General features: G+C 44.2%; 1 protein-coding gene across 2 annotated transcripts in view; it reads right to left on the reverse strand.

The window, feature by feature from the left end:
* Positions 1-2,478: 2,478 nt before the first annotated feature.
* actr6 (actin related protein 6) overlaps positions 2,479-27,108 on the reverse strand; it is a 69,618-nt gene continuing 44,988 nt past the window's right edge. The window contains exons 8-11 of one of the 2 annotated variants that reach the window (XM_038811284.1): positions 15,610-15,688; positions 6,102-6,273; positions 5,428-5,566; positions 2,479-3,146 (exon numbers count right to left, since the gene is read on the reverse strand). In XM_038811284.1, coding sequence (XP_038667212.1) covers positions 3,017-3,146; positions 5,428-5,566; positions 6,102-6,273; positions 15,610-15,688 — 520 coding nt within the window. In that variant the 3' untranslated portion in view covers positions 2,479-3,016. The remainder of the gene's footprint in view (positions 3,147-5,427; positions 5,567-6,101; positions 6,274-15,609; positions 15,689-27,108) is intronic. The other variant, XM_038811285.1, reaches the window with a different exon arrangement.

Raw genomic sequence — 27,108 nt, forward strand, 5'->3', positions numbered from 1 at the left:
AACCTTTCAAAAGAATTCTATGACCTACTTTTGCAAACCCAAGTTGATTCTCTGCAATCAACTGAAAATGCTCACCTTATCCCTAATTATACACTCTAGTGGTTCCCTGACAACAAATGTTAGGCTAACACAGTTAATTGCTTGGCTTCCTTTTCGCACCTTTCTTAAACAACAAAGTGACCTGCATAAGGTTCCAATCTAAAGGTATGGGGCTGGATTCTCCTCCTCGCTGCACCACTTTTCAGCCTCGACGCGCCGGCAGAATGCTCCGTTAAGCCGGCTGGTCAATGGGGGGCAGCTCCACACCGTCGGGAAACCCCCGGACGCCGGCAAAACAGAGAATCACACCGGTGGAAAATCCCGCCCATGGTTCCTGAATAGTGAGAACTTTGGTAAAGATTTGGGCATCCTCAATGTTTTCAGCTACTCCTTTTAAACTATGGAATGGAAACAAACTGGTTCTAAGAATCTGTCATTCTTTATTCCCATTTTCTTCTTCAGAAATGTTATTTTGCTTATCTCAATTTTGGCGAGTTCCACTCCCCCAGTCAATATTAGTCCCCTTGGAATATCTGGCATATTGACTTTCTCTACTGTAAATACTGATGCGCAATAATTATTTGACTGTCCAATGCTTCATTGACAATATCATCACCATGATCACTATTAAGAGGCCCACATTGCTCCTGACCACTCTATTTTGCTGAATATCGTTAGAATCCCCATTGGCCGATAACATTTCAAAAAGAAATGTGAACTTCAAGTTAACAGCTGAAAAGGCTGCCATTTTGCTCAGTAGTAACTCCCAGGCGCTTCCCATAAATTTTCAGAGAATTTCCTAAATCCACTACCAGCAGGAAAGGCTGTGCTGACCTCCCTCCCCCACCCCCAAATACAACAGGTTGAATTCCGCAGAATGCACCCCTCCAACTAGAGTCCGTCTCCACTCCACATCCGGCTGTGGGAGTCCACAATGTAAAGCAGTCTCTTCTTTTTGCTGACTACACAAAAACTGTTGACTGTGGCATCAATTGGTAGGGAAGTCATTAACCTCATCTCAAAAATGGTTTCCTTTACCGTCTGGCAATGTGAAACACATCCCAGTAGAAATACTGATTAGTTATTCTTGAACCCAACTCTCTGCACAGGCTTTTACAACCTGATACTTTCAACACCTTTCTGGGGCTTTGGGGACCTCTGAGTATCCATTATTAACACAGGCTGCTGACACTGTCTCCAAGTGCCTTCTTCCCAGTAAAACAATCCAAGTCTATTTCTGATCTCTAACAACAAAACCACCCAGACTTGCTGTCAGGCAGACTTCAGAACTGGTCACTTGACCCCCTTCATTTTACCCTGTATTTAAGATACAACCTCAAAACATAATCTTATCAATCACAGGTGTAACAATATAGTTGTAAAGTGTTACATTTGATATCCCAGGCAAGTTTCTTTTCATAATCCTTTTAGAAGCACTTACAATTTGTTTTGTTATCCCTTGCTGTTCCTTGCATCTTTCCCATTCGCTAGGACCTGTACCATTTTCTACATTATTTTCCTTCTGGCTTTTGTTGTCTCTTACCACTTTATTCATCCGTGGCTTTTTTTGACCAGTACAGCTAATGCTACTTAAAAGATATAAACTGACTCTATACCACATGAAACCATTTTTCAAATAGCTCCCATTGTTTTACCTAATAATATATAACACACACTTCAGATGCCAGATACAATTTTCTCTGTCACATTTTAAAAGAAATAGATAAAAATGCCAGTCTAATCACAATAATTTTAGAATCTTAAGCATCAGATTGACCCACGGGAGGGTGCGGTAAATGGATCCCCCAAATTATACATAATTATTTCTATATAGGATAATGATAGGGCAGCATGGTAGCACAGTGGTTAGCCCAGTTGCTTCACAGCTCCAGGGTCGCAGGTTCGATTCCCAGCTTAGGTCACTGTCTGTGTGGAGTCTGCACGTTCACCCCGTGTCTGCATGGGTTTCCTCCCACAGTCCAAAGATGTGCGGATTAGGTGGATTGGCCATGCTAAATTTCCCTTAGTGTCCGAAAAAGGTTAAGTGGGGTTTTGACAAAGAGCTTTGTCAAAGAGTCATCGGACTCGAAACGTTGGCTCTTTTCTCTCCCTACAGATGCTGCCAGACTTGCTGAGATTTTCCAGCATTTTCCCTTTTGTTTCAGATTCCAGCATCCGCAGTAATTTGCTTTTATTTGTTAAGTGGGGTTACTGGGTTACAGGGATAGGGTGGAGGAGTGGACTGAAGTGCTCTTTCCAAGGGCCGATGCAGACTCGATGGGCCAAATGGCCCCCTTCTGCACTGTAAAATTCTAATGTTCCTGTCCTTATGAATACATTCTATCTAATGTGAGCAGTATCACAGGATATTCACAAACAGATAAAGTTAGAACTAAACTTAAAAATGGCCGAATAGCTAAATGTTCACAAAACGTAATGCAGCATTAAGCATCAAATGTTCATTCATGATGCTACATGTTTTTATTAAAACCAATAAGTGTCCATAAATTTTCAAAAACAGAATGTTATAATACAGCATTTAGAAATCCAAGAGTAGTTAGCCAAAATGAACATTCAAAGATTCTTTAAATATCCGATACTCGAGGCAGACATTTCCTTCTTGTATTGTGCATATCATAAACACGGTCTTTTAAGCAATTATGATTTGTCTACACAAAATGCACACAGGAAGTCTTCACCAGTGGTCTTTCTCTCTCCTCTTCACAGTTCAGTTTTCGAAATAAATAACAGAACTACAGATTTGCTTTTGACAAGACCAACAGGAGTAACTTGCAACATGAATGATTGAGACAGATGACCACATACCATTGTTAAGGCAGTCATGGTGATTCATTATAATAGTTCATAACTTCAGCATCTTTAAGCGATACTCCTTTTCTCAATTCAAGTAGTGTCACCAGTGCAATCTGCAGTATCATTTTCTTTAAATTAACCATTTTTTCTCATTTAAATAGTTTTAGATATCAAATTTTTCTTCACAGATGCAGTGCCCATTTTCTTCATAATCATCTTTGGTAACAACCAAGTCCATGAAATCAGAGCTTTCAGAAAGCAGTCTTCCACCTTCCCATGAATGCGTGATTGGGCTGCAAAGAAGAAAAATCACCTAGTGTAATTGCTTCATTAAAGATATAAATACAGTAAAGATCATGTTTTCACAGCAAAGCAAAACAAATTAATAAAGTTGCATATTTCACAAAGGGAGAATCCCCACATCAAGAATATTACTAATTTATTTTAGTGCTCGAGGTGCATTGCGTTTTGTGCTATAATGGTGTAAATATCTTCCTGTGGACTGTAACAAATGAGATCACCATTATATTCTCCCCTCCCTTCCCTACATTTCCCAACACATCCTGATTTCCACATCAGATCCCCGAGAAACTCTTCCTTTCCTCCAGTGCACTTGCTTGCAGTTGTAAGTGTCCTTCATGTGTATTTCCTTGTTTCCGTTTACTTTATTTTATTTTTGTTACTTTGGTCCTTGGACCCATAATCAGGATGTGCATTTTTTGTCTTTTTCTTAAAATAAATTTAAGAGTACCCAATTCATTTTTTCTAATTAAGGGGCAATGTAGCATGGCCAATCCACCTATCCTGGGGGCAAAACCCACACAAAGGGAGAATGTGCAAACTCCACATGGACAGTGACCCAGAGATGGGATCGAACGTGGGACTTTGGTGCCGTGAGGCAGCGGTGCTACTCACTGCGCCACCGTGCTGTCCTCCAAATGTGCTTTTCAGCAGAAGACCCAAGCTGAAGCAGCCTGCTTATCAGGACTTTATGTTCCCAGGTTTTATGTTTGGAGAGATCAGACTCTTCAGCGCAGAGTAGATCTTAGGAACCGGTTCTGAAGGAAGTCTGTTTGATTGGCAACTAGCAATCTGTGGGTTGGCCAGAGACAGTATTCTGGCTGACAAAAATCAGATTGGTTCCTGCAAGAGGCTTCTGAGAGAGTGGGGCAGAAGTGATTTGATCTTGAACAAAGAAGGAGCTTTCCCTCACTCTGCTGAAGGGACCGCTTTATTGTCTTAAAACCAGCGATCTTTAGTATATTGTGAAAATGATCTTGAATCTGCAAAGAAAGCCTTGTCAGAGAAAACCCACTTAAGCTTAGAAAGAAGAGGCATCAAAGCGAAAGCTTGAACTCCTGAACTGAAAACCATCATGGTGCATTGGAGATCTTTTATCCTTTCTAATCATTATTTTTTTCTTCTCTCTCCATCACCCTTTCTCTCCATGTTGTCTGTGTGCATGTGTATATTGGAGTGAATTGGAACGGCGGGGGGTGTTGAGTATGGGGTATTAGGTAACCCATTACATTTTGAGTCTAATTATAATCACTGTTAAATAATGCAAAGTTATTGGTGTGTTAAATTTACAAACCTGGTGACTGCAGTTATTGGGCTCAGCCACGATCCTCAGGTATTTCAAAAAAGCATCTAATTTCACTTGTGTTGAGACTCCAGTTCAAGTGGCGCTGGAATTGACCACACACTAGCCCAGTAGAAACAGTAGCCTCCATGAGCGAAACGCTATATTGTTTTCATTAGTACTACTCAATGATGGAATGCCCCTGCTTCCGACACTCAAATCATTAGAGCAAAGCTGCAGGAAAGCATCTGCAGAGGGAAAGGTAGGCAGTAAAAGACCTACTGCGGACATAGTGGGTAGATGCGAGCTAGGGCACCAATTCAGGCAAGCAACTAGTTGTGCATGCGCATTGAATTTGAAAATGTAAAGTTGGCAGCTAACTCAAACTCAGCGTTAACAATCCCGTCCTAGATATTTCTGCTAATGCCCTTTTATATACTGACCTGTACATCTGGAACATACAAATACTGCTAAATAGGCTTGATAATAACAGCATTATTACAGCCTTGAAATTACCTTCATATATTTCTGTGCGGCATGTGTTGTAGTTTATAAAGATGTAGGTTTAATTTCCATTTTAGTATTGTGTCAGAATCAGCCCATCCTCTCCGCATTCGTTGAAAGGCAATCTCCCTGCATGACGTGACTGTGATGTTATAACCTCAATTCAGTGGTAATGCCTCCTACCCTGTCTGGTGGTCACCCATTTTATCACCTCCTTCATCTTCTATAGCAGTGGGGTAACCATCTCATGGAATATATATGTTTGTGGAAACTCTCAGACACCCAGATGCACAACATCTGATTACTAGAAAATAAAATCAGCATATTGTCCAATGTAGGGCAATTTAAAGTAACTGCGTACCCATTGACGGGCATACAGAATGCACAGTATGAAAGTGTGAAAAAGTACAAAGGGAACATTTATTCAAAATACAGTTTAAAGTTTAAAATTATATTTTTGAAATAACCATCTCTGTGATAAAACTTACTTTTCAGGCAGCAAAACAGAAACATCATAATCACATGGAGTAAGAGATCGGACATCAGCATAAACACGATCTCGGAATCCGGGTAAGAGGCTGTTGCCACCAGTCAGGATGATGTTCTTAAAGAAATGTGGGTGCATCTCTGGTTTAAAAAAAAAGTCAGGTTTAATTTTAAAATGTTGGATTTGAGCATGTTCAGCTTGCAAAAATATTCAAATATTAATTATGATGCAAATGGATGGGCACATCAAAAGACTTCTCTCCAATTTTAAAATATCATCTTTGTTCTCAAATCGTGCCAACTCTCAGATCTTGATACTTCTCCAATTCTGCCCTCCTACTCATCTGCAATGTTCATCACTTCACCATTGTTGGTTATGCCTTCAGCTGCCCAAGGCCCCAAGCCCTGGAATTCCCTCCTTAAACATCTTCACCTCTCTGTCCTCTTTTAAGACCAGTCTTAAAATCTACCTCTTTGACCAGGTCCAATCCTAAGATCTCCTTAGGTGACTCAGTATCACATTTTGATAGTTCTCCTGCATAGAACCTTCTGGTGTTTTTCTATAATAAAAGGTATTTTCTAAACATAAGCAGCTTCTGCTGTTGCAGATTAGGGCTCGAGCAATAATAAGTGCAAAAACAGATTAAACTTGGTTTCAATTTCTGAAGCTCCTCACCTTCAGGTAAACTTTGTACAGAATGAACAATTGCTTCTGGTATTCCCATCTCCTGAATACCAATGTCAGAAGGGTGAAAGAGGATTTCGGGAACGGCGAATCTCTCATTAGTCAGCCGCAGAATCTGTTCACTTGTCTTGTATTTTCCATTAAAAACCATTTCTTCCAGAGGCTAAATTAGAAAAAAATATCAGAAGAAACCAACTGAGAAAGTCAGTCAGAACAGTAAAGAAAGAGTCAGAGCTAGAGCTAAAATGTAATATGTAAAGTAATTCAAAGAAAGGTACACTCAGTAGGAGTAGATTTGTGGTTACGTAAGCGCTTGTTTGTTTTATTAAATTGTCCCATTGCATGTGCAGACTCTGTTCCACCTGGAGAGTCCAATATAATTCACATATCCTGTTGCAAGACTTTGTGTTTCAATAACCATGAGTCCAGGAAGTGCTCCCAGTTGTTTGACCTCAACTTCCAAGTTTCAGAAGTGGCTGGAGTCACTGTAGTACAGCTGGGAGTCTGAGAGTTTCCACAAACATATGTTCCATGAGGCGGTTACCCCACTACTATAGAGGATGAAGGAGACAAAATGGGTGACCAGACAGGGTAGGAGGAAGAGACAGGTAGTACTTTGAGGAATAGAATAAGAATCAAATCCCTGACACGCAAGGAGATTTAATTGTGTACAATGGAAAAATAATAAATACCTTAGTCATAGGAGCTCAATAGTTGTAATGAGAAAAAATTAGTTGGCATTATTAAATTGAATCAGAAAACATTTTATGTGCATATAAATGTGAACGGTTAGCTGAGGAAAGTGTTGGGCCTATTAAGATGCCAAAGAAAAGTTTTGATTTTGAGATAGAGGTCAGGGGAAAAGTATTAAATGAGCACTTTACATCTGTCTTCACAAGCCAAGTGGATGATATGAAGGTTACTCTAAAAGAGACTATGGAAATTTAATACAGGATAACAATAGATAGAGGAAACATACTAAAAAGATTAGCATTACTAAAAGTTCATAAGTATCCTGACCCAGGGTCACTGTCCGTGTGGAGTTTGCACATTCTCCCCGTGTTTGCGTGGGGTTTGCCCCCACAACTCAAAATGTGTTGGGTAGGTGGATTGGCCACGCTAAATTGCCCCTTAATTGGAAAACAATTAATTGGGTACTCTAAATTTTTAAAAGAAGTATCCTGACCCAGGTAGAATGCATCTGAGGTTGCTGACAGCACCAAAGCTATAGCAAAGGCACTGGTTAATTCAATCTGGTTGGTTACAGGAATAGTGCCAGAGGACTAGAGAGTTGTCAATGTTATACCATTATTTAAGATGGAAGAGAGATATGCACCAAGGAACTCAAGTTAATGGAAACCATTATGGTGACAAAATCAACTTTCATTTGGAAAGGCATGTGTTAATTGACGAAAGCCTATGTGCAGTTGTTAAAGGCAGATTGTGTCCAGTTAACATGATGGAATCCTTTGATGAGGCAAAGTAGTAAGTTGATGAAGCTGGTGCAGCAGATGGTGCATGTCTATGCGTTCAACAAGATATCACACAAGAGGCTTACTAAGAAGATGGAAGACTGTTAAATTAAGGGGAAAGTGGTGGTATGGTTATGAAATTGGCTTAGTAGCAGGAAGAAAAGGAGAGTAGTGTTTCCAAGGCCCATCAGTTTGGGATCCATTACTCTTTTCAATTTCTATAAACAAATTAAACTTGAGTGTAGGAAGCAGCATTATCAATATGTACAGATAATTCTACATTTGTCTAAACAGTAGACAGCGATGAGGAGAGTTGGAGGCTTCAGGGTGACAAACAGAATGGTGAAATGGGCAGAAGCATGGCAGATGGAGTTTAATGAGGAGAACTGTGAAATAATGCACTTTGGAAGGAACATGAAAAGACAGTATATTATACATAACACAGCTTTGAAAAGTGCAGATGAGCAGAGAGAACCCTGTATCTATGTAAACTAATCCTTAAAGATGGCAGGGCAAGTTGATAAGGTGATTTTTTAAAAATGCATTACTTGGGTTTATAAATAAAGGAATAGAATATAAAAGTAAAGAGATCATGCTAGAACTTTATAAATCATTGGTTCGGCCTCAGTAGGAGTAATGAGGGGAATTCTGGGCACCGCACTTCAGGGAAGACAAAAAGGGTATTTGAAAGGGTGCAGGAGGTTATTACCAGGAAAGAGAAACTTTAGTTAGGAGGGTGGGTGGGAAAGTTAAGACTCTTTTCCTTGGAACAGAGACTGTGATCTAAGGTTTTCAAGATAAGAGATTTTGAGAGAGTGGATAGATTAAAATCTATTCCTTCTGAGTGTGTCAATGACCAGAGGTCATGGATTTAAAATCATTGGCAAAGGATCTGGAGAGGAAAGGAGGAGAAGTATTATAATTCATTTATCGGGATCTGAAACTTCTACCCAAAATGGTGTAGGAGACTACTTGTATAAATAATTTTAAAAGGAAGAGGGTACTTGCGGATGAAGCATTTACAGGATTACAGATAGAAAGTGGAGAGGTCTGACAAAGCACATCTGTTCTTTTTAAGAACAAGTACATTGGGCAATTCTAAGTTTCTATAACAATAAAACAAGAATAACACAGAAATGTAGTAATTTAGTGCTTAAAAAAAACCCATTGAATATCAGATTGTGTGTTAAGTCACACTATATAAAAGGACATTTTCAGTTACGTTAACAGATAACACATTTTAACAATGTAAAATTAACTTGTAAAGTATTTAGGAAAGCTAATTACAGAAATGAACTCTGGTACTAAATTGCTGGCTAGAGGTAGTCCTTAGAGGTGTTGGACAGAAGTTAAAATGTTTGATTCGCCACCCAGTTGTGTCATAACCCAGCTGCATCATTTAGCAGGTTAATGCTGACGACAGACTGTACCATTGGTCCATATTTTCACAGTAACTTCATTGTAGTATTAATGTAAACCTACTTGATTGTAAGAAGAGAAAGATAAAAATGAAAGGATTCACATGATGAGTTGCACATGCAGATTTACCAGCAGCTGACTCGAGGAACAGGCAAGGGGACAAGCTAGATATGTTTTGCAAGGGGTGTGCTTCAAGGAGAACAGGGAATGGAGAAGGAACATCGCACATGTTTAGACGTGAAATATTAAAAACATTTTCTTGGTCAGAGATCAAGGTTGAATAGTATTCTGGTGTAGCGGTTTATCTTACATTTCAAATCTTTAAAAAAGGTATATAAAAGCACACTCCTCAATTTCAGGTAATAGGAACACCCATCTAAAGCTGACATAGTAATGATAATCAGAGCAGATGGTCCGTTTCTCAAATGAACCCAAAATAGGACTTTGCAGCTGTGGGATGGATTTGTAAGCAATGGCTTGAAGGAAAGCCAGTACTTAACGTAATGATATCCTGATTGACGATGGGCAAATTGCACAGTGGCTTTGTATTTGATTACTAGTCTGCACTGCATCCTGGAGAAGTAGCCCAAAGCATAATCATAAAAGATAATCTTACATCAAAGTCTTCCTCTTTGCCCACAAAAAAAACTGACTTGCTACTGAACACCGTTCCAGGTATGTTATGTAACCATGGAAATGTTATGCATTCACAAGCTCAAAAAGATCAAGTTTCAACACTTAGCTTGAGAGTTTCCCATAATGAATAGAAGGCTTCAATCAGGAAACAAAGTTCTCTAATTGATGAGATATTTCTTTTCAAGTGGTATGGTAGCACAGTGGTTAGCACCGTTGCTTCACAGCACCAGAGTCCCAGGTTCGAATCCTGTTTGGGTCACTGTCTATGCAGAGTCTGCACATTCTCCCCGTGTCTGCGTAGGTTTCCTCCGGGTGCTCCTCCCACAAGTCCCAAAAACCATGCTTGCTAGGTGAATTGGACATTCTGAATTCTCCCTATGTGAACCTGAACAGGCACCCGAATGTGGCGACATGGGGATTTTCGCACTAACGTCACTGCATTGTTAATGCAAGCCTACTTGTGACAATAATAAAGATTATAAAGCTGGAGGTATATGATGTGGTTCCCCAGGGGTTCGTACAAGACCCACTGTTTTTTGTGATCTATATTACTGGGTGTAGGGGGCATAATATCAAATTTGCACAAAAGCATGGAAGCATTGTGAAACATGAGGGGAATGGTGATAAAACGTTAAGAGGACATAAGACTGGAGAATGAGCAAACATGTGCCAGATTAAATTTTTAATGCAGAAGTGTGCAAGTGGTACATTTTGGTAGGAATATTGTGGAGGCAATATATAGGGCACATTTCTATAACAGACAGAAACAGATCTGCAAATATATGTGCTGAAGGTGGCAGGGCTACTGGGAAAGGTCGAGGGGAGCTAGGCTATCAGAATTTCTTTGTATTCTTTCATAGGATGTGAGGATCACCGACAAGGCCAACATTTATCGCCTATCCCTAGTTACCTGGAAGTGGTTAAAAAGGTACGTGCGATCATTGACTTCATAAATAGAGGTATAGTGTACAAAATAAGTTATAATGATACTTTGTAAAACCCTGGTTTGGCTTCAACTGGAGTATTGTGTCCAATTCTGGGAACCGCACTTCAGGAAGGATGCAAACACATTGAGAGAGCAGAATAGTTTACAAGGATGATTTCAGGGATGACAAACTTCAGTTACATGGGTAGACTGAAGAAGCTGGGATGTTCTCTTTAAACAGATTCAATAGATTTTCAAATCATGAGGGATGTTCCCATTGGTGGCAAATGGTCAACGCTGGTGAAGAACCAAAGGACCCCAATTATGTTGATGAGCAAAAGAACTCGCAGTAGCGCAGGAACCTTTTTTAATGCAGGAAATGTTTGGAATTTGGAATGCATTGCCTGAGTATGTGGGGGAGGCAATTAACACCAGGGTGTTGCATAGAACCGAAGAGAAGTGGTACTCGTGAACCGTATATGCTCAGAATTGGGACGATGTGGAATTTATGAGGCGTTAGGTAAGATCCCAGACTTAGTCAAATAACTTGATGATGGGAGGAGATTTTAACACAGTCATTGATCCGGAATTGGACCGGTCAAAATCCAGGACAGGGAGGGTGCCAGCACAGCAAAGGAATTGAAGGGGTTTGTGGTACAGATTGGGGGGGGGGAAGTAGACCCATGGAGGTTTGCACGGCCAAGGACCAAGGAGTTTTCTTTTTTCTCCCATGTCCACAAGGTATACACTCGGATCGACTTTTTTGATCTTTTTTTTTTATATATAAATTTAGAGTACCCAATTATTTTTTCCAATTAAAGGGGCAATTTTACGTGGCCAATTCACCTAACCTGCACATCTTTTGGGTTGTGGGGGCGAAACCCACGCATACACGGGGAGAATGTGCAAACTCCTCACAGACAGTGACCCAGGGCCGGGATTCGAACCTAGGTCCTCAGCGCCGTAGGCAGCAATGCTAACCACTGTGCCACCGTGCTGCCCCGACTTTTTTGTTCTGAGCAGGGCTCTGATATCTGGGGTGGTGGATACTGAGCACTCAGCAATCGCAGTGTTGGATCACGCCCCACATTGGGTGGATCCATGGGTTAGCTTGGAGAGAGGGCAACGCCCGCTATGGAGGCTGGATGTGGGGTTGTTAGCAGGCAAAGCTGTCTGTGGGCGTGTGAACTAGTCCATCCAGAACTACCTGGAAACAAATGATACGGGGGAGGTCTCTGCAGCAATGGTCTGGGAAGCATTGAAGGCAGTGGTCAGAGGGGAATTAATCTCGATACGGGCCCACAGAGAAAAGGTGGAACAGGCCGAGAGGAATAGGTTAGTTCAGGAGATACTCCAGGTGGACAGGAGATACTCGGAGGCCCCGGACGCGGGGCTACTGAGGGAGCGGCGGAGGTTACAGGTGGAGTTTGAGCTGTTGACTACAGGGAAGGAGGTGGAAAAGCGCACCAGCTTAGAAAAAGGGAGGCGGCCAGGGAGATTGGGAGAGTAAAGAGTAGAGGTGGGATCACGGTCCTGCACCCAGTGGGGGTGACAGGTGTTTAAGGACTTTTACAACAAATTATATGATTCGGAACCCCCGGCTGGGGTGGAGGGGATGAGGCAGTTTTTGGGTCAGTTGAGGTTCCCGAGGGTGGATGAGGATCTGGTGGAAGGGCTGGGAGCCCCAATTGAAATTGAGGAAATAATGGAGGGGCTAGAGAGCATGCAGTCGAGCAAGGCCCCGGGGCTGGACACCTACCTGGTGGAATTCTATAAGACGTTTTTGGAGATATTGAGCCCACTGCTGGGGAGGACATTTAATGCAGCAAGAGAGAAGGGAGTCCTCCCCCCAACAATGTCAAAGGCCTCAATTTCATTGATCCTGAAACGGGAGAAGGATCCGGAGCAATGCATGTCATAAAGGCCAATTTCTCTACTAAATGTGGATGCCAAACTGCTGGCTAAGATATTGGCCACAAGGATAGAGGTTTGTGTCCCGGGGGTGATGGGGAAGACCAGACAGGATTTGTAAAGGGCACAACTCACGGCCAATATTCAAAGGCTTTTAAATGTTATTATGGTGCCCTCAGAAGGAGGAGATGGAAGTGGTGGTCACGATGGATGCGGAGAAGGCTTTTGATCAGGTGGAGTGGGATTACCTGTGGGAGGTGCTGGGAAGGTTTCGGTTTGCTGAGGGCTTCATTGACTGGATGCGGTTGCTCTATCAGGCAGCAGTAGCTAGTGTGTGTACGAATCGGTTGAGGTCGGGGTATTTTAAACTACACTGAGGGACGAGACAAGGATGTCCCCTCTCCCTGCTACTGTTTGCTCTGGCCATAGAGCCACTGGCCATGGCGTTAAGAGCCTCTAGGAACTGCAAAGGGCTGGTTTGCGGGTGGGGGGGCTTTGGAGCACCGTGTCTCGCTTTACGCAAATGATCTGCGCTTGTATATTTCAGACCCGTTGGAGGGGATGGGGGAAGTTATGCGGATCCTTGGGGAATTCAGTAATTTTTCAGGGTATAAATTGAACATGGGGAAAAGCGAGATGTTCGTGATACAGGTGAGAGGGCAGGAGAGGAGACTGGGAGAGCTGCCGTTTAAAATGGTAAAGGAGCTTTCAATATCTGGGAATCAAGATGGCCCTGGAATGGGAGGCACTGCACAAGTTAAACCTATCCCAGCTCATAGAACAAATGAAAGAGGACTTTGAGAGGTGGGACATGCGCCCGCTATCACTGGCGGGGAGGATACAGACCGTGAAAATGACTGTTCTCCCCAGTTTGTGCTCGTCTTTCAGTGCCTCCCCATCTTCATCCAAAAGGCCTTTTTCAAGCGGATGAATAACGTTATTTTGGGCTTTATGTGGGCGGGTAATACCCCGCGAGTGAAGAAAGTGTTGCTGGAGCGCAGTCGGGGGGAGGGTGGGTTGGCGCTGCTGAACTTTTCTAATTACCACTGGACGGCTAATATAGTCATGATTAGAAAGTGGGTAGTGGTGGTGGTGGGTTGGTTTAGGAGCGAATGGAGTCGGCGTCATGTAAAGACACAAGTTTGGGAGCACTGATAACGGCACCTCTTCCGTTCTCTCCAGCCCAATACTTCCCAGGTCCGGTGGTGGCGGCAGCTCTGAGAATCTGGGGGTAGTGGAGGAGATATAAGAGAGTGGAGGGTGCATCGGTTTGGACCCTGATTTATAACAACCATCGGTTTGTACCGGGTAGGCTGGATGGTGAGTTCCGGAGATGACAGAGGGCAGGAATTAGGAGGATGGGGGATCTATTTATAGACAGGAGCTTGAAAGCCTTGGAGGATAAATTTGAATTGCCAGCAGGGAATGGATTTAGGTATCTGAATGTACGAGACGTCTTGAGAAGGCAGGTTCCGGCCTTCCCGTGCTGCCGCCACGGGTGATACAGGACAGAGTGGTCTCCAGTACACGGGTGGAAGAGGGGAAGGTACCAGATATCTACCAGGAACTTTTGGAATCGGAGGAAACTCTGGTGGAGGTTCTCAAGGGCAAGTGGGAAGACGAGCTAGGGGGAGAGATAGAGGCGGGTCTGTGGGCAGATGCCCTAAGCAGGATTAATACATCCTCATCATGTGCCAGGCTTATAGCCTGATATAGTTCAAGGTAGTCCACCAGGCACACATGACAGTGGCACGGAGGAGCAAGTTTTTTGGAGTAGAGCACAGGTGTGCGAGGTGCGCTGGAAGCCCAGTGTGGTAGGCTATGTTCGGGGTATCGCGGTACCTAGGTGGGATGTACCTTATACTGTAGTATGAGTGATAGAACCTGCCTGCTGGTTCCGCCCAGCAGGTGGAGCATAAAAGTTTGTGTTTCACCCACAGCAGTCATTCTGTACCGGAAACTACTTGTTCATTAAAGCCTTCAATTGGACTACAATCTCGCTTCAGTAGTGATTGATCGTGCATCACCCAGCAAATCATGTCCACATGTTTTGGGCATGCCCAAAGCTTAGAGGGTTTTGGTAGGGTTTCGCTATGGTGATGTCACGGTCCTCAAAACACGGGTGGTGTCAAGTCCAGAGGCGGCGATCTTTGGAGTGTCGGAAGAGCCAGGAGTCCAGGGGGTGAAAGAGGCCAACATTTTGGCCTTTGCATCACTGGTAGCCCGGAGACGGATCTTATTAATGTGGAGGGACTCGAAGCCCTCCGAGTGTAGAGACCTGGGTTAGTGACATGGCTGGGTTTTTCAGTCTCGAGAAAATAAAGTTCGCCGTAAGAGGATCAATGTTAGGGTTCACCCGGAGGTGGCAGCCGTTCGTCGACTTTCTCGGGGAAAATTAAAATGTCAGCAGAAGCAGAATACCAAAGGGTGGTGGAGTGCCAGACTGTTGTTTTAGGGTTGGGGTGTGTAAAGATTGTGATTGGGGTGGAAATGTTTATTGTACCATGTTTATGCCACTGTTATTGTTATTATTATAAAAATTGCAAATACCCTAATAAAAATATGGGCCTGGAACCGAAGAGGTTTTCTCTCTCAGAACTATCTTCCCTCATCTTGTTGAGTGCAAACCAAAAGAGAAAATTAAAGTTTAAAAGTGTTAGAAAAATAAAACAGCTGATGGTGGATACTGGATACGAAACTTCACAGGTGAAGATCATGTTTGGTGGAACATATCAAGAACACATGTTGATCTCGGAATAAATTTCTGAAATTTGGCATATGTATATGATGCTGCAGATGTTATAGGTATGCACAAAGTGTAGACAAAACTGGCCTTCGTTCAAAATGGTTCAAGAATTAGGTACACAATGGAGAGAGGCACTCGGAAGCTGTACTTCACATGCTCGAGTACTGCTGTCCCAAGCCTCCAATGTAAAAATTGAAGAGCCCATTGTTTTACACTTTAACCGTGAGAGATATTATACGCCAATTAATAACATTTCTGTTCAAATCTGGATGATCAGTAGCAGTTGAAAATAATTTGTATGAATAATGGAAAACAAGTTGATTTGGAATGCCAATATTCAGTCGCTGGGCGAAATGATGATTAAATGAAGTAACAATTCCATGGACTAACCTTACAGAAGCCTTTCTTAATGGTGCTGAAGTCCGGAAGCACGTAATCTCTCATAACCGTGTTTGCTTTACCTTTCAGCCTAAATAAAAGTTAAAAATTACAATTATTCGGGGGTGGCACAGTGGTGTAGTGTTCGCACTGTTGCCTCATGACGCTCAGTACCCAGGTTCGATCCCGGCACTGGGACACTGTCCGTGTGGAGCTGGCACATTCTCCCCATGTATGCTTGGGTCTCACCCCCACAACCCAAAGATGTGCAGGGTAGGTGGATTGGCCACGCTAAATTGCCCCTTAATTGGAAAAAAATAATTGGATACTCTAAATTTACAGAACAAAAATTACAATTATTCTTCTGATGCATTCAGTAAGGAGCATATCTAAAATATTCTCATCTGACTTGATGAAGGACAGAATAAATGTATTTATAATCCCAATCAGGGTACCAATATGACCACATCAAGCACTTCATTTGGTTTTGATTTTTTTTTCCTCAGCCAGGATGGTCTGTGAAACAAAGGAAACTACAAACTATCGACCTCTTGCAAACTATTTTGTTATGGTGCTGAATGGACCCCCTCCACCTGCTCACAGTGATCTATGAATAAAAATCTCTCGCTGTCTCAACGTTCATGTCATCCTTATTGGTACAAGATACTGAACATGGCAATTCAACATATTTTAACAATCAGCATATGATTTATGACTTTAATGGTGAAAACAAGCATTTAAATTGTTTGGGGATGGAGAAGTACTTTAAAGGTACATCCCTGAGTAGGTATCAGTAATAGTACTTCCATTTCTGCATCAGAAGGGCATGGGATCAAACTCTACATGAGAGATCAGGGTTTTAATAATAATAATCACTTATTGTCACAAGTAGACTAAAATGAAGTTACTGTGAAAAGCCCCTAGTCACCACATTCGGCGCCTGTTCGGGGAGGCTGGTACAGGAATTGAACCCACGCTGCTGGCATTGTTCTGCATTACAAGCCAGCTGTTTAGCCCAATGTGCTAAACCAGCCCCTCAACACACGTTGGAGATATTACTGAAGGTTTGCTCATCTGGCATCTACAAATGCTACTGCATTTACCCTTTAACAGTTGGGTACTCGGTTCTGAGTGCTTTTGTGCCAACAACTGTTGTGGAAATGTTCCAGGAACCAGGAGGTCAGCATGAGCAGGCCAAGAGGGGAAAGGGAGGGCAGGGAAGAGGAACATCCAGAGCTGGGAGAACATTGATTCCACTGGTAACTAATGGGAGAATTATTGTGAAAACTTTAGGATGGATGAGAGTGCAGAAGAGTTCTAGAATGATTTCAGGAATGAGTAACGTGGATAGATTGGAGAAACTGGGGTTGTTCTCCTGAGAGACGAGGAAGTTGAGAGACGATTTGATAGAGGTAATCAAGATTATGAGGTAGAATAAATAAAGGCAAACTGTACCTATTGGTGGAAGGGTAAAGAGCCAGAGGAATACAGATTTTAAGGCGAATGGCAAAAGTAGGAATGGCCACTTTCTTTACACAGCACGTGGTTAGGATCAGTCTGTGTGATGGAGTCAGAATCAAAAGGAAACCGGGTAAGCACCTGAAAATAAAGACTTTGCTGAGCTATGGGAAAGGACCAAGGAGTGGGAATAGTTAGGTTGTTTGCTGACACCTGGCATAGACATGACAGGACGAGTGGCCTCTTTCTGAGTTGCAACCATTCAATGATTATATAATGGCAACTTACTGAAATTGCACTGATGATTAGTAGTAATCAGATTCTCTTCATTCGCAACAGCAGTGATAATTTCTTTATAACGACAGTAATGTTATACACTCATTGTGCGCATTCAGGACCCTGACCTTCCGATTGCTTGCCATTTTAACACAAGACCCTGCTCCCATGCCTGTCCTTGGCCTGCTGCAATGTTCCAGTGAAGCTGAATGGAAACTGGAGGAACAGCACCTCATCTTTCGGCTCGGCACGCTACAGCCTTCAGTTTCAACATCGAATTCAACAACTTCAAATGATTAGCTCTACCGCACCTTGACCCCTTTGTTTTCATTCCATTTCAACTGTCTTTTACCTTTCATTTCTTTCTCGTCTTTCTTTATATATATTTCCCCCCCCACTCTTTCTCCCATCTTATCGACCCCCCTTCCTTACTTTTTCTCCCCTTTGCTTCCCCCTTAGCCCCTTTTTCTCATTTTACCGCTCTCCCACCCATGTCCCCCCTCCCCAACATCGACATGTCACAGCTTACCCTTTGATTTTAGTTTCTCTGCTCTTTGGCCTTTCACATCTTTTATTCTCTCTGGGTACTGCCATTAGCACTCTCTTGGTTTTTGTGGCTATGACTCATCTTTCATTCCCTCACCCTACAGTATAAACATCCCCCACTTTCTGTGTCTTTTAGCTTTGACAACAGGTCATCTGGACTCAAAACATTAGCTCTTTTCTCTCCTTACAGATGCTGCCAGACCTGCTGAGATTTTCCAGCATTTTCTCTTTTGGTTTCAGATTCCAGCATCCGCAGTAATTTGCTTTTATCTATCTTAATGTCTTTTAAAACACCCAATATCTCCTTTTTGATGTCAACATGACCAAACAATCCCCACACCCTACCTAAGAATCATCTTCCACAAAGTCCTTTTCTTTGGTGAACACTGGTCATTTATTACCTTGCCCATTTCCTCTGGCTCAACACATAGATTCCCCCCACTGTCCTTAAGTGGTCCAATCCTTTCCCTGGCCACCCTCTTGCTTTTTACACAGGAATAAAAAGCTTTGGGATTCCCTTAATCCTACTTGCCAAGGACTTTCCATGACCCCTCCTATCCTTCCTAATTTCCCACTCAAATACCTTCCTACTTTCTTTATACTTAAGGGTTTCGACTCTCACCACCCTCCTTTTTCTTTTTGACAAGGTTCACAATAGTCCTCGTTATCCAAGGCTCCCTAAACTTCCCATCATTATCCTTCGTTCTCTCAGGAACGTAACTTTCCTGAACCCTAATCAACCGTCGCTTGAAAGACTCCCATATGTCGATGTTGATTTATCCTCCAACAGCCACACCCAATCCAAATTCTTCAATCCCTGTCTAATGTTATCGTAATTTGCCTTTCCCTAGTTTAGCACTACCCTCATCCCTATCCAAAAGTACCCTAAAACTTATGGAATTGTGGTCACTATTCCCAAAAGGTTCCCCTACTGAAACCTCAAACACCTGTGCAGGCTCATTCCCCAATACCAGGTCCAGCACTGCCCTTTCCCTAGTTGGACTATCTACATATTGCATCAAGAAGCCTTCCTGGATACACCTTGCAAACTCTGCCACGTCCAAGCCCCTAGCACTAAGTGAGTCCCAGTCAATATGGTGGAAGTTAAAACCCTTACCATAACAACCATGTGACTTTTGCACCTAACCAAAATCTCTCTACCTATATGCTCCTCTATCTCTCGCTGACAGTTGGGGGAGCCTGTAATAAACCCAGAACATTGTGATTGCTCCCTTCCTGAGCTCTACCCAGATTGCCTCATTGTATGAGCCCTCCGAGGTGTCCTCCTGCAGTATGGCTATAATATTTTCCTTTAATAATCTTTATTATTGTCACAAGTAGGCTTACAGTAACACGGCAATGAAGGAACTGTGAAAATCCCTTAATCGCCATACTCCACGCCTGTTCAGGAACACGGAGGGAGAATTCAAAATGTCCAAACTACTTTTTGGGACTTGTGGGAGGAAACTGGGGCACCCGGGGGGAACTCACGCAGACATGGGGAGAATGTGCAGACTCCTCACAGACAGTGACTCAAGCCGGGAATCGAAACTGGGATGCTGGTGCTGTGATGCAACAATGCTAACCACTGTGCTACCATATTCCCCCACCCCTTTTACATGCCCCTCTATCTTTCCTGAATCATCTACATCCTCCAACGTTCAGCTGCCAATCCTGCCCTTCCTTTAACCATGTTTCTGTGATAGCCACAACATCGTAATTCCAAGTACTAATCAGTGCTCTAAGTTCATCTGCTTTACCTGCTATACTTTAAAAAAAAAAAAATTTTGAGTACCCAATTCATTTTTACAATTAAGAGGCAATGTAGCACAGCCAATCTACCTACCCTGCACATCTTTTGGGCTGTGGGGCGAAACCCACGCAAACAGGGGGAGAATGTGCAACCTCCACATGGACAGTGACCCAAGGGCGGGGATTGAGCCTGGGACCTCGGCGCCACGAGGCAGCAACACTAACCACCCCGCCACCCTACCTGCTATACTTCTGGCGTTGAAACAAATACTCTTCAGACCACTGCGTTTGAGCAGAAAGGGTAATGTTGTTGTTCTCTTATTTTTGTTCTCTATTTTCCCTTCAGTTATTACACCTTCTAAGCTAAAGCTCTGGTTGCCACCCCCCTGCCATACCAGTTTAAATGCTCCCGAGTGACTCTAGCAAACCTCCCAGCCAGGATATTGGTGCCCCTCCAGTTTAGATGCAGCCAGTCTTTCTTGTACAGGTCTCACCTGGCCCGGAAGTGATCCCAATGGTCCGGATATCTGAATCCCTCCCTCCTACACCACCGGTTTAGCCACAGATTTCGCTGCATGATCCTCCTATTTCTAGCCTCACTGGCACGTGGGACAGGGAGTAATCAGGAGATTACAACCTTAAGGAGGTCAACCTTAAGGAGGTCCTGCTTTTTGGCTTACTGCCCAACTCCTTGAGAACTCTTTCTGCAGGATCTCATCGCTCTTCCTGCCTTCCTCTCCAAAAAAGAAACATTTACAGGCAGTAAAGGTAAATATTTTATCACTGTTATTGTTTTGTTTCAGTGTCTGCCGGTCTTTTTGCCTAAGGCGGTCTGGGTGGAGAAGGTGGTACTGCAGAGTGGACAGCAGGTGTGGGGGGTGGGTACGCTCGGCCTAGCGAATTTGATGTACTATTATTGGGCAACGAATGCAGAGAAGGTTCAGGGATGGAATAGGGAGGTGGGGCTTTGTGGGTGAAGATGGAGGTGGGTTCATTTAGGCGGTCGGTGTTGCCATGCTGAAGATTTGGAGGCAGTTTCGGCAGCATTTTAGATTGGGAGCAGGGTCAGGGTGGATGCCAAACAGGGTCTGAGGAAGGGAGGGTGGATGCGAGGCTCTGGGGATGGGAAGAGAAGGGGATTAGGGAGATGAAGAATCTGTTTCTCGGAGGACGGTTTGCGAGCTTGGAGCTGAATCAGAGGTTTGGGTTGGCGCATCACAAACGTCTTCAGTATATGCAGATGTGGGACTTTGCGAGGAAGGCTAGCGCTTTTCCAGGAGACACATCCGGAGTGAGACTCATCCAGAGTGGGGATTGCAACTTGGTAATTTGGTGCAGTGAGGTAATTCGGTGCAGAGTGTGAGGAGGTGCTTTTTAACCCTGGTAAGTGACTGTAAGTAGTTTCTCTTTTTCTTTTCATTGTCTAATTTATTTATTTTTACTTTGAAATTCTAGTTGTTTTAGTTTACCTAGGCTTTAAGACATGGCAGGAGATCCCAGCCCTGTGTCATGCTCCTCGTGTGCGATGTGGGAGCTCAGGGACACGTCCACTGTCCCTGGCTCCTTCACGTGCAAGAAGTGTGTTGAGTTGCAGCTCTTGTTAGACCACTTGACGGCTCTGGAGCTGCGGATGGACTCACTTTGGAGCATCCGCGATTCTGAGGAGGTCGTGGATAGCACGTTTAGCGAGTTGGTCACACCGCAGGTGAAAATTAGTGAGGGAGATAGAAAATGGGTGACCAAAAGAAAGAGCAAGAGCAGGAAGGCAGTTCAGGTGTCCCCTGCGGTCATCTCCCTGCAAAACAGATATACCGCTTTGGATACTGTTGAGGGAGATGGCTCACCAGGGGAAGGCAGCAGCAGCCAGGTTCATGGCACCGTGGCTGGCTCTGCTGCACAGCAGGGTAGGAAGAAAAATGGCAGGGCTATAGTGATAGGGGACTCGATCGTAAGGGGAATAGACAGGCGGTTCTGTGGACGCAATCGAGACTCCAGGATGGTATGTTGCCTCCCTGGTGCAAGGGTCAAGGATGTCTCGGAGCGGCTGCAGGACATTCCGGGGTGGGGGGGGGGGGGGGGGGGGGGGGGGGTAAGGGTGAACAGCCAGCTGTCGTGGTGCACATAGGCACCAATGATATAGGTAAAAAACGGGATGAGGTCCTACAAGCGGAATTCAGGGAGTTAGGAGTTAAACTAAAAAGTAGGACCTCAAAGGTAGTAATCTCAGGATTGCTACCAGTGCCACGAGCTAGTCAGAGTAGGAATGTCAGGATAGATAGGATGAATGCGTGTCTCGAGAGATGGTGCAAGAGGGAGGGATTCAAATTCCTGGGGCATTGGGACCGGTTCTGGGGGAGGTGGGACCAGTACAAACCGGACGGTCTGCACCTGGGCAGGACTAGAACCGATGTCCTAGGGGGGGTGTTTTCTAGAGCTGTTGGGGAGGGTTTAAACTAATGTGGCAGGGGGATGGGAACCGATGCAGGTAGTTGGAAGGTAGTAAAACAGGGATAGAAGCAAAAGGAAGTAAGGGGAAAAGTGCAAGGCAGAGAAGACATAGTCAAAAATCTAAAAGGGCGACAGTACAAGGTACAGTGACTGAGGGGAGCTCAGTGAATAGGCCCAGTAATAACAAAAGGAATAAAACTGGAGATGTTAAGAGTCAAAACAGAGGTAAAAAAAACCAACATAAGTGTACTTTACCTGAATGCTCATAGTATTCGGAATAAAGTAAATGAGTTGATGGCACAAATCATCGTAAATGACTATGATTTAGTGGCCATTACTGAAACATGGTTAAAGGATGGTCACGACTGGGAGTTAAATATCCGAGGGTATCAAACTATTCGGAAGGACAGAGTGGATGGTAAGGGAGGTGGTGTTGCTCTGTTATTTAAGGATGACATCCGGGCAATAATAAGGGATGACATCGGTTCTATGGAGGATAAGGTTGAATCCATTTGGGTGGAAATCAGGAATAGCAAGGCGAAAAAGTCACTGATAGGAGTAGTCTATCGGCCACCAAATAGTAACGTTATGATGGGGCAGGCAATAAACAAAGAAATAACTGATGCATGTAGAAATGGTACAGCAGTTATCATGGGGGATTTTAATCTACATGTCGATTGGTTTAACCAGGTCGGTCAAGGCAACCTTGAGGAGGAGTTTATAGAATGTATCCGCGATAGTTTCCTCGAACAGTATGTAATGGAACCTACGAGGGAACAAGCGGTCCTAGATCTTGTCCTGTGTAATGAGACAGGATTGATTCATGATCTCATAGTTAGGGATCCTCTCGGAAGGAGCGATCACAATATGGTGGAATTTAAAATACAGATGGAGGGTGAGAAAGTAAAATCAAATACTAGTGTTTTGTGTTTAAACAAAGGAGAGTACAAGGGGATGAGAGAAGAACTAGCTAAGGTAGACTGGGAGCTAAGACTTTATGGTGGAACAGTTGAGGAACAGTGGAGAACCTTCCAAGCGATTTTTCACAGTGCTCAGCAAAGGTTTATACCAACAAAAAGGAAGGACGGTAGAAAGAGGGAAAATCGACCGTGGATGGAAATAAGGGAGAGTATCGAATTGAAGGAAAAAGCATATAAAGTGGCAAAGATTGCTGGGAGATTAGAGGACTGGGAAATCTTTAGGGGGCAACAGAAAGCTACTAAAAAAGCTATAAAGAAGAGTAAGATAGAGTATGAGAGTAAACTTGCTCAGAATATAAAAACAGACAGTAAAAGTTTTTACAAATATATAAAACAAAAAAGAGTGGCTAAGGTAAATATTGGTCCTTTAGAAGATGAGAAGGGAGTTTTAATAATGGGAGATGAGGAAATGGCTGAGGAACTGAACAGGTTTTTTTGGGTCGGTCTTCACAGTGGAAGACACAAATAACATGCCAGCTATGACAGGTGAGGACTTTGAGAGGATTGTTATCACTAAGGAGGTAGTGATGGGCAAGCTAATGGGGCTAAAAGTAGACAAGTCTCCTGGCCCTGATGGAATGCATCCCAGAGTGCTAAAAGCGATGGCTAGGGAAATTGCAGATGCACTAGTGATAATTTACCGAAATTCACTAGACTCTGGGGTGGTCCCGGTGGATTGGAAATTAGCAAACGTGACGCCACTGTTTAAAAAAGGAGGTAGGCAGAAAGCAGGAAATTATAGGCCAGTGAGCTTAACTTCGGTAGTAGGGAAGATGCTGGAATCTATCATCAAGGAAGAAATTGCGAGGCATCTGGATAGAAATTGTCCCATTGGGCAGACGCAGCATGGGTTCGTAAAGGGCAGGTCATGCCTAACTAATTTAGTGGAATTTTTTGAGGACATTACCAGTGCAGTAGATAACGGGGAGCCGATGGATGTGGTATATCTGGATTTCCAGAAAGCCTTTGACAAGGTGCCACACAAAAGGTTGCTGCATAAGATAAAGATGCATGGCATTAAGGGTAAAGTAGTAGCATGGATAGAGGATTGGTTAATTAATAGAAAGCAAAGAGTTGGGATTAATGAGTGTTTCTCTGGTTGGCAATCAGTAGCTAGTGGTGTCCCTCAGGGATCCGTGTTGGGCCCACAATTGTTCACAATTTACATAGATGATTTGGAGTTGGGGACCAAGGTCAATGTGTCCAAGTTTGCAGATGACACTAAGATGAGTGGTAAAGTGAAAAGTGCAGAGGATACTGGAAGTCTGCAGAGGGATTTGGATAGGTTAAGTGAATGGGCTAGGGTCTGGCAGATGGAATACAATGTTGACAAATGTGAGGTTATCCATTTTGGTAGGAATAACAGCAAACGGGATTATTATTTAAACGATAAAATATTAAAGCATGCCGCTGTTCAGAGAGACTTGGGTGTGCTCGTGCATGAGTCACAGAAGGTTGGTTTACAAGTGCAACAGGTGATTAAGAAGGCAAATGGAATTTTGTCCTTCATTGCTAGAGGGATGGAGTTTAAGACTAGGGAGGTTATGTTGCAATTGTATAAGGTGTTAGTGAGGCCACACCTGGAGTATTGTGTTCAGTTTTGGTCTCCTTACTTGAGAAAGGACGTACTGGCGCTGGAGGGTGTGCAGAGAAGATTCACTAGGTTAATCCCAGAGCTGAAGGGGTTGGATTATGAGGAGAGGTTGAGTAGACTGGGACTGTACTCATTGGAATTTAGAAGGATGAGGGGGGATCTTATAGAAACATTTAAAATTATGAAGGGAATAGATAGGATAGATGCGGGCAGGTTGTTTCCACTGGCGGGTGACAGCAGAACTAGGGGACATAGCCTCAAAATAAGGGGAAGTAGATTTAGGACTGAGTTTAGGAGGAACTTCTTCACTCAAAGGGTTGTGAATCTATGGAATTCCTTGCCCAGTGAAGCAGTTGAGGCTCCTTCATTACATGTTTTTAAGGTAAAGATAGATAGTTTTTTGAAGAATAAAGGGATTAAGGGTTATGGTGTTCGGGCCGGAAAGTGGAGCTGAGTCCACAAATGATCAGCCATGATCTAATTGAATGGCGGAGCAGGCTCGAGGGGCCAGATGGCCTACTCCTGCTCCTAGTTCTTATGTTCTTATGATAACACTGCCTCCTCGCTCTTGGAGGCGGAGCTGTCAGTGGGGGGGGGTTTGGAAAGGGGGGTCGTCTCGGCGATTTACGTGAGGGGTTTGGAGGAGGATAAGGAGTCCATGGAGAGGGCTACGGTGAAGTGAGAGGAAGAGCTGGGGGGGGCGCTGGAGGGGGGATTGTCGTGTGAGGTATTGCGGAGGGTGAATGCCTCGACTTTGTGTGCGAGGCTGGGGCTGATCCAGCTGAAGGTGGTGTGTAGGGCTCACCTGTCAAGGCTGGGCCGACTATTCGAGGGAGGACGTTTGTGAGCGATGTGGGAGGGGCCCTGTGAACCATGTGCATATTTTGTGGTCCTGCACCAAGTTAGAAAGGTTTTGCACAACAGTCTTCAGTACCATTTTGGGGGTTCTGCATGTGGATGTGTAGCCCGGTCCCATAGAAGCCATATTTGGGTGTCGGACCAGCCGGAGTTGCAGGCGGGTGCAGGGTCAGATGCCTTAGCTTTCATCTCGCTGATTGCTCACAGGCGGGTCTTGTTGGGGTGGAGGCCAGCTGCTCCACCCTATGCCTCGGCATGGCAGGGGGGACCTGCCCTGGAGAAAGTGAAATTTGTTCTAAATGTAATGGTTTCCATAATAGTTGGGGTTTGTTCATTTTGCAGAGTTGGTTATCGTTGACTGCTGAAGAAGGGGGCGGGTTTAATATGTGGGGGGTGAGGGGGGGTTGCGTTTGGTGTACATTGTAAAAATGTAAACAATTTGGAATAAAAATACTTTTTGAATAAATGTTGCCACTCAAATTCACAGGCTCATTTGCCTGGTGAGCCAGTGCAGTGCAAAATCTGTCCTGTAAAGCTAAAAACGTGCTGCGAGCTGTGTACAAGATAAAGTCTCCTTCAGGTTTCGAAGAATAATGACCATATTGATCATTAATATAGTATTTAAATACACATATCATTTTCAAAAGTAATTTTAAGCATTCCATATCCCCTTCCAATCCACACTTTTCAGGATCATCTTTCCAACATCCACAAGAACACAAGAATTAGGAGCAGGCCATTTGGCCCCTTGAGCCTGTTCCATCATTCCATAAGATCACAGCTGATCTGACTGTGGCCTCAACTCTACCTACCTGCTTGCCCCCATAACTCTATATTCCCTTGATCATAAATCTATCTTGGTCTTTAGTGTATCCGATGAAACAGCCTCTGCTGTTTTCTGGCATAGAGTATTCTACAGACTGAATCCCCCAGAGAAAAATAAAAACCGCCTCATCTCAGTTTTAAATGGGAAACCCCTAGGGCGGAATTCTCCGCTCCCCACGCGGCGTGGGAGAATTGTGGGAGGGTCTCCCGACATTTTTTACTCCCCACCCACGGCGCCCCCACGATTCACCCTCCCCCCCCCCCCCCCCCCCCCCTCGGAAAAATCGCCGCTTGCTGTTTTTCACGGCGTTTCTCCGAACCCAATGGGCCGATCCTTCACACCCGTTTCACCACGGCAGCAACCACACCTGGTCGCTGCATTCGTGAAACGGGCGCCGATGCCCATTTGGGGCATCCAGGGGCCCGATAGGGACGGGAGCACCGCGACTGTGCTCCGGAGGGGACAGGCCCGCGATCGGTGCCCAACGATCGTCGGGCCTGCGTCCAAAACGGACGCACTCTTTCCCCTCCGCCGCCCGGCAAGATCAAGCCGCCACGTCTTGCCGGACGGCGGTGGAGAAAGACGGCACCGCGCATGCGCGGGTCCACGTCGTCTGCGCGCTGATGTCATCCACGAAGCGCTGTTCGGGCATCATTTCCGGCAGCCGAGGTCGCGGCCGGTAACGACGGGGGCCCGCTCCTAGCCCCCCGGGTGGGGATGAATTAGGTGCGGGGAGCGGGCCCCGAGGCCGTCGTGAACCTCGGCCGAGTTCA

Source organism: Scyliorhinus canicula, chromosome 11 (genome assembly GCF_902713615.1).
Source record: "Scyliorhinus canicula chromosome 11, sScyCan1.1, whole genome shotgun sequence".
In the NCBI taxonomy this organism is placed as follows: domain Eukaryota; kingdom Metazoa; phylum Chordata; class Chondrichthyes; order Carcharhiniformes; family Scyliorhinidae; genus Scyliorhinus; species Scyliorhinus canicula.